The sequence below is a fragment of the Eptesicus fuscus genome, chromosome 17 (genome assembly GCF_027574615.1).
Source record: "Eptesicus fuscus isolate TK198812 chromosome 17, DD_ASM_mEF_20220401, whole genome shotgun sequence".
In the NCBI taxonomy this organism is placed as follows: domain Eukaryota; kingdom Metazoa; phylum Chordata; class Mammalia; order Chiroptera; family Vespertilionidae; genus Eptesicus; species Eptesicus fuscus.
In genome coordinates, this window is record NC_072489.1 from 32008188 (window position 1) to 32016544 (window position 8357).

Below are 8357 nucleotides of genomic sequence, written 5' to 3' on the forward strand. Positions count from 1 at the left end.
GCTACAGATAACTGAGTTCCGGTTGACTCAGTGGTTCCAGAATCTGGACAGCACAATTATTCTAAATTGTCCAGGTGGTCCCAGCTAATGATAATGTGTTTCCGTTGATTCAGTGATTCGTAGATAACTAAGTTGCTCAGATTCTGCTTCTGTGAAAATGCTTTTTTCGCGAAACAGGTTCCTCATTCCAGACCCAAAGATGTAATCTTTGTGATTTTCTGCCAAGATAAGCCAGGTGTGGCAAGCTGTTCGGGGCTGCGAGGTCTGGAGCGCTTTTGCTCCCTCGTATGCCGCCGGCTTTTAATAAATGACTCCATAATTCGACTTTTTTTGAGGCATCCTTTGTAAGATGGGGGTTACACTACAACAGTAGCATGACAAAATTAATTTTATACAGTTTCAAAAAAGAAGGGAAATTGAATAATTTCACCTGAAATTTCCATAAGTGGCAATGCATGTTAATTTGACAATGCAGTTAGAAATACTAAAACTGATAAAATTTATAAAAGCATAATTGGGGGCAAAATTTATTCCACCCTGACAAGCCATATACATGTGCATAATTGTTACTAATTCTATGATTGAATTGGTAAAATTTGATTTACCATGGAAAAATTCAAAAACTGTTTTAATATACTGAAATATGAACAATCAAACTTAGTCTGCATATCTGTGGTGGTGTTTTTTAAACAATATACCTCCATCTTCATTCTTAACAATAGATTTCAGGTTAAACAAAAATTGAAATATTTAAGTCTTCTAGCAAAACAAGAAAAAGGGATGGGGGAATGACTTGTTTGTGGTTTTATTTAATAATTTAAATAATTTATTTAATAATATTTTAAAATAAAAGGAATTAGAGAAAGTCTACATTTAACTGAATGCCAGAGATTACTGTGAACTTGTTAGGATAAGCCTGTATTTCCCTCTTCCCCCTTTGATACAATTTAGCAAGAGTTGAATCATCACTAGAACAGTGATAAGCAGGCTCTTGACATTTTACCCATGTCAGTCCTTATGCTAAAAAGCATGCTTTTTGATTTTGAATTTTGATTCAGAAATCAGTCATTATCTTATCCTATAAGTATTCTGGCACAAGAATAACAACAACATAAGAATTCTGTAGTCATGGCACAATATTTGTTATAGCAAAACCACTGGAAACAATTTAAATGTCTCTCAAATATCTCTTTAAATAAATTACGGTATAGCCATTCCAACATACTGTACTCTAAGGCAACCATTAAAAAGAGTGAGGCACCTGTGTACATATTACATAGAATGTGACCGGCAAGACACACAAAGTAAAAAAAAAAAAAAAAATAGCAAGACGCAGGGCAGCGTGTAGAGCGTGCTCCCATTTGATCAAATACCCGTGAATGCATTCCCAAGTGCATATATTTTCCATTCCAATAAGTTGTTTGAAAGTAAAATCATGTACACATTTTAGGCAGCCACTATCTAAAGTGTTGGAGCTTCCTTAAAGGATCCCCTTTTGAATTTGTATTGCATCTGACTTCCGCCTTTCAGCCTCTATAACTAGCTAAGTTAATCAAATAATCTACAGTTTTCTTGGTAGCCTGTTTCACCTTTGTAAATGTGCAGACTTTCTTTTTGTCGCTTCCTAACATCTCAGTTGGATAGGAAGGAGAGGTGTCCTTCCTTGATTGGTTTGTCGCCAGTCTGCCACCCCCATCACTGGCTGGGAAGCCAAAAGGGCTAGAACTATGATTGATGTACCGAGATGTGTAGAGGGGGCAACTCTCTGGCCACAGTCAGTTCCTGTAGAAAGGAAGGGATTCCATAACCGAGCCCTTTGAAAGCTCCTCCTTTCCCCTCTTAAACAGAGGCCCTTCTTTCTTCTTTTGGAAGAAAGGGTTTCCTGTTTCCTCTCCTCTGTTGTGTTTTATTGGAGACGGCAGGCCTTAGAATGGGCCTTCCTGGCACTTCAGAAAACAAGCACATGCAGAAAAAGAAAGTTCCTCCAGGGTGAGGAAGCTGAAACTTCCAGACAAAAGGAATGTAACAACAGACATCCTGCCAGTCCCCTTCTCAGTGAAGAGCCAACCAACCCTTGTGGCCCTTTGGCGGAGCCCCTTGAAATTGAACCACTTCCGGGAATGCTAAAACAGCCAACATGCAAGGACATCTGCGTTATTTAGGGAACCTTGTGGATCAGTCACTGTCCTTCGGAGTGCCTTCCACCCAGCACTTTGGGGATTTGATGTAGACTTGAGTATATTACAGAGTAAGTGGAAACTGAGACAGTTGCTTTGGTATTAGGTTTGACAATATCAAAGCTGGCAGGTGAAAATGCAAAGCCAGTTTGATTTCATTTCTGTGGGCTTTCCTTTAGACAATATGCCCCTAGCCTTATTGTAATCAACATAATTCAGGTTAGGCAAAATGTGAAATCTTCAACTCAACCTAGCAAGAGACGAAAAGAAGATAATGAAGGCGGACTTGTGGTTTTTATTTAATAACTTTTTAAAAATCAAAAGTAATTAGAACAAGTCTTCCTGGCATGGAATAGTATTTAAGATACTTCAAATTAACTTACTTGGTACCAAATCTGCATGTGCTTGCTGACTGTATTTCTACACATACACACACACACACACCCTCTTCCTGCTAACTACCAACTTCTTTGCTCTGGTGTGACTTTTGTTGCAAACTTCCTTTGTTGACCAATAGTTATTAACCATTTGGGTAGATATTATTAATTTATTGGAAACCGTTTTTGAAAGTAGTAATGCAAGTCTCAGACACCATGATCATTTGAGCTTGTACATGAAGAATATATTTTTCTTTAAAATTACTCAAGAATTGATCAATATTGCCCTACACTTAGACAATATCTTTCTCTGATTATCTCTAAATATGTCACATTTCTGTCCCTGCAGAACACACACACACTTCTAAGGTCACAATGCCAAAATTTATCTATACTTGTAACATTTCATGGTATAAAATGTAAAATTTTATTTCAAGGACTACCGCAGCCTAGAAATATATTTGTAATCTAAGCACTGAGATAGTACATTTCAGAAAATAAGCTAGTATTCTCATGATAAATTTCGGATACCTATCATTTGCTATTCCAAAAGTTCCTTGCATTCTAGAGTCTAGAATTAAAAGGGAAAAGGGTTATGCATTTAGGAAGTATAAGCTAAAATTATTTATTACAATCTAATATAGAATATTTATCAGAGTCGAGATAAGAATCAATGTGTACAAAAATTTACATAACAAGATGATCAATAGACAATGCAGCACCGTTAGAAAAAATAATTAAAAAGTTCTGTTGCATTTACAGGTTAAGTGCCACACTGAGAATTTACAACACAGTAATTTACTGCAACCAATGACAGGAGAGTTCCATAAAGAAACAAAGCTCTTAACACTCCGATTTTTCAGAAGGTATTACTGGAATGCTTAACTGTAACCACAGACTTTGTACATCCTTAAGGACTGAGCTGGCAAAAGTCACAAAAGGTTCTCATAGCATATATTATATAAAGGAGTCCACTGTGTTTGGACAGCTGGCTTAGTGTCTCTGACAGGTGTGAAGCCTAGAAGAATTACTGGCTTGATGGTGATCTTTCTGTATCCGGCAAGACAGACCTTCTCCGCAGTAACAGCGCTGGAATATCTCCAGCCCATGGGAGCCTTTTCTCCTGTGCTTGGTACACACTTGACCTTCTTTCAGGACAGGTTTACAGATCTTGGACCAGAAGTGTCTAGCACAGCACAACCCTGTAGCACAATCTGATGATCGGAGACAGACAGACCCTTCTAGTCCTAGGAGAGAAGAGACAATAAGGAAAATACATTGTCGCTGCTAACGCTGCATAAAGATAATGCCAAAGACACTTCTGATGGGCTGACAACCCAGCATGAGTCTCCAGGTCCCTGAACCTACCTTTAGTATGATACATTTTTGAGGACAGTGTAGTCCTTCTGGAGTACCCATCCAGGGTGCTGTGATCATTACCAAAGCTTTCAATAACGGTTTCCTCGATTTCCCCTCGTTGGAAATGATTGTGATCGGATGGCATGCATATTCCTGAGGAAGCAGGAGATAGAGGTTAACTCCCGCGCTGTTCTGTGTGACTCCTTACAGCTGTGACAGGGGCAGTCTGGTATGCCTGCACCGCCTTGAGGGACCTCACTGAAGTGGCATGATCTTAAACACAAGCCCAACTTCCTCCCTAGTGTTAGTGCAAAACTCCCCAGATGGCCAGAAGCATCAATGCGTATACACTGTGCAGTCACAGACAACGTCCCCAGTATAGCCATCTGAGACACTTTCCTACCTGCTGGGGTAGTGACGGTGAGATTTCTGCCCATTTTAATGTCACCCATGGGGTAAGAAAAAGAGAATCCGTCACTTAAAAAAATTGCTTTTAAAAATAACCTCTCTGCCCTTGGTGCCGTGTGAGGGCTGCCAGACTGAGTTCAGCAAATACAATGCCAGCCCCGTGGAAGAATGCACTCTCACCCACCACCAGTTCCTTGACTGTGTAATTTCTATATTACAGAGATCCAGTTGGTTCGTCCTGGAGTATTACTGGGTCCTCCGGAGGACCGCCACCCTTGAGTTTATTTCTGGAGTCTCCTCTGGCTGTCTGAGTCTACTACCTCTTTGAGACACTGGATTTTAGTGGATCTGTGGTTGTGGCGAGGAGTACTTATTTTAAGGTAGCAGGAAGTGGAGGCAGGGGGTAGGGAGGAGAAGCCAGGGTGGAGGATAACAAGAGCTCCCTTAAGAATGGCCAGCATAGGTAAATCGGTGTCTCGTGGCTGACAACAGTCTCAGCTGGGATCATGAAGGAGAAGCCAGACTGGTAGAGCCCTGAGAGGCACTGGAAGAGAAACGAACAGGCCAGGTAAACAGCCAGGGTGCGTCCCTGGGGATCTTCATGTCATCCCACCTCCCTCCCCACCTTCTTTCTCGATCGAAATCAAGGCTGTCCCAGACCAGCTTTTAGGGAGAGGATCCACTCCAAGAGAAGCAGTCGTGTTAAATCATTTGAGGGGGCACAGGGGTGAGGGGGTGTGGGGGAATAAAGAGCTCCAAGACCCCTGTAACGTCCTGTCCTCTGAGACAAACGCTGGCAACGCAGCCGGTTCAGGGGAACCCTGCCTGCTGAGGACCCGTTCATCGGCTCAGCGGCACCGCAGCCGGCGGCTCAGGGCAGAGAAGGTGTCCTCCCACCCGCAGGTGAGCAGAGGCGGGACGGCTCGAGGAGTCCCAAGCGAGCGAAGGAACTCACCGTTCTTGCAGTAATTGCCGGGGCAGCACATGGCGTGGCGCATGCAGCGTTTGCGGCGCTTCCTGCAGGCCAGGCAGATCTGCGCCCCCGAGCCCCCTCCGCGGGCGGGACTCGCGCAGTACTCCTCGGCGCCGCACTCCTCGTCCTCCGCGCACGGGTAGGGCTGCGGGCAGGGGGCGGGGAGAGGATGAGGCACCTGGCCATCCAGGTACCCTACGCGCCCGAACCTGCACGCGCGCCACAGCCCTTTGCTGCCCACCTCTCCAAAAGTTACCGCCGCCCACTGTCCCGAATGCGGTTTCCAGATGCTCCCCGAACTGCACTCCACTCGGCACGTCCTAACACCCTCCTTCCCAGATGCCACCTCTCCAGGGTCGCGGCGTTCCCAGACCACCCCGCACCCCTCTCACCTGGTAGTTGTCAATGGTCTGGTACTTGTTCGCTCCGTCGTACAGAATCCCCGGAGCCACGCTGACGGGCGAGCCTGGGTGCCCAGAAGCGCCGCCCAGCGGCGGGGGCAGGTTCTTGATGGCGTTGGAATTGAGCACCGAGTTCAAGGTGGCGCTCGCTCCGAGCAGAGGGTGGTGGCCGCAGAGAGCCGCTGCCACCAGGGCGACCAAGACCTGTGCGGCCCCCACGGCGCCCAGGGCCTTCATCTCAGAGCTCAAGGGAAGGAAAGAAAGAGAAGGGAGGGATGTCACTTTGCAAGCCCAGGTCCCCAGGAAGCCGTGCTGCTGCTGCTGCTGGTGCTGGCGCGGCTGCAAGTCCGGGCTCCCGGAGCCTCCAGCGGTCCCACAGTCCAGGCTGCGGGGCGCACGGAGCTCTGCGCCGCCACCGCCACCGCGGCTGCCTTTATACCGCCGGCCCCGAGCGCGCCGGCCCCTCCGGGGGAGACAACAAAGCTGGGATGGGATTTCAAAGCCCTGGGAGGGGCTGGGAGGGGTGTGTTTGGGTACATGAAGGGGGGCCTTTGACACTCTTCACCCCGCCCCTCCCTTGCACAGTCCTTCCCCGGGACCGGTTCACCTTGGGGGTGATGGGACTCGGGGAGCAGTAGAGCGGACGACTTTAATAACTGCGGGGGAGGAGGAGCTTGGGGACGCGGGTGCCCTCGCCTCGCCTTGGACTTAGAGGTCGGGATATCGGGATCGGGAATGCTTTTCAGAACGGAATGGTGATGCTCTCTGCAAAAGCACTTTCCCCCTCTTCCTCCTTAATGCCAGGGCTGGTTTATGGTGCACATAAATAATATCCAGTCCCAAATACAACCCCATCCGTCATCCAAAGTCTCTATCAAAGCCTCGCAGCCAGAAGGGCCAGGTGGCCAATGCGAGTTGCTCATTAACCCTTTCGAGTCACGGTTTGCAGATTTGGGGTGAGGTCCTTGGCTTTCAGTGCATTGAATTCCTCTCCCCCGCCGCCCCCCCCCCCCCACTCCTTTCTCCCGAGGGAGAAAAATGTGCAAATAGAAGGAAATTTGCACATCAAATGAGGGTTAAAAGGAAGAAGAACTAATTCTCTTTTGATGGGAAGTTTAGAGAGGGAGGCGAGAGACTAGCATTTGGAAATTAGATCATGGGTGGAGGGGAGAGGGAAATGACCATCTGATAATCAACTGTTTAATGTAGTTCTTTGAATCTGAGCGGTCTGGGCAGTAGATGAACTTGATTAGGCAGACGGGTGAGATCAAAGTGGCCGGGGCAAAGGCGGACAGGGTCCAGCGGCCGGTCAGGGCTCACTCGCGGGTCCTCCCTTCTCAGTGGCGGGTTAGTGCAGGGAGATAAGAAACCCTAAGGCTTAGCACCTGACTTTCTCATTAGTATTTCATATCGCAAAGCTTGAGAACGCCTGTTTGATCCCAAGTCAGACCTTTCCTGGACAAGGAATTACTAGGGAGATAAGAGACTGGCTTCAGGAAAAGGGAAGCTGAAAGTGAATTTCATGTGATTTAAACCAGTATATAAAAACAATAAAGTAGGGTGTGTAAGAATGCTGTCCTGCTTATAAATAGGAAATAATTTATTTTTAAACAAAATAAATTTCTTCATTAGTCGTACGCTCATTCAGCTCTGATCTTTATATTGCAGTAAGTTATTTGCTCTCACTGTTTGACAACAACAACAACATCACAATATAAAAATCCTTGCTCACCTCGTCCGATTGGAGAGTTTTAATCTTTTTCATTTACCTTTGTAAAACCAAGAACAATTTTATAACTTCTTTTGCACATAGCTGTTACACGTAGGGCAATCTGTCTTTAAGGAGGATAAGTTACTCTAAAAGATATGAGTCCTAGGTAGTTGTTTCCTTCAAGTCGAGCATCTTGCTGTTCAAATGAACTTGCTTAAAATGGAAGATAAGGGGGAGGAGGGGCGGCAACTACCTGAAAGGTAGGACTAGGCTTTATCCCTGGCACTGGGCAACTCTTCAGGTCATTGCCCTTTGCGGGGAGGGACAGAGTGAAGACAAATGTTGACGAGACTATTCTAATTACAGTAAGGATAAGATAGGGAATGTACACAATTCTTTTTCAAACAGGTTGATGTGTCAGAAAATGGACAACTGCTATGCGAGTTTAGAAAAGAAAAAAAGATGCTTGAATAATCACCGTTGTGTATATTTATTTTGTGCTCACTGAACTCAAGGGTCTTTATAATTACACACTGACTTACTAAATCCATGACTGGACCTATGACCAAGGATAGCCAGTGATAATCTTCAAGTAGAATAATCCTAAAGTTAAGAAAGGCAGGAGTACTTAAAAAAAAAAAAAAGTTTGTAATGGTCTGTGCTCTAATTTGTTGGGTTTCAGAGGTCATATTAAGCACATCTTCTAAAACAATTCTTTATCACACCTCTAATTATACGGATACCTTCCCATCCCAAGTTCCACCTATCCTGTGGAATTTCCTCTGGTTTGTTATTAACTCCACGTGAAATGTTAACATGGATTAAATCGCACACATTTCCTTAGGTTTTAGTAATCAACCTGTACAATGATCTAGTTTTGGCTTACCACTCTAGAAACTTTTGGAACAAATGGAAACTTTGATACAAAGTGGGGGAGGTTGTTTATATAAG

At 45.1% G+C, this 8357-nt stretch overlaps 1 protein-coding gene across 1 annotated transcript; it reads right to left on the reverse strand.

Moving 5' to 3' along the window:
• Nucleotides 1-2967: 2967 nt before the first annotated feature.
• Nucleotides 2968-6027, reverse strand: DKK1 (dickkopf WNT signaling pathway inhibitor 1). Its single transcript, XM_008152947.3, has 4 exons — nucleotides 5687-6027; nucleotides 5277-5439; nucleotides 3923-4066; nucleotides 2968-3801 (listed from the first exon to the last, which is right to left on the reverse strand). The coding sequence occupies exons 1-4, from the start codon at nucleotides 5930-5932 to the stop codon at nucleotides 3548-3550; spliced, it is 807 nt and encodes a 268-aa protein (XP_008151169.1). The 5' UTR covers nucleotides 5933-6027; the 3' UTR covers nucleotides 2968-3547.
• Between the last annotated feature and the right edge of the window lie 2330 nt (nucleotides 6028-8357).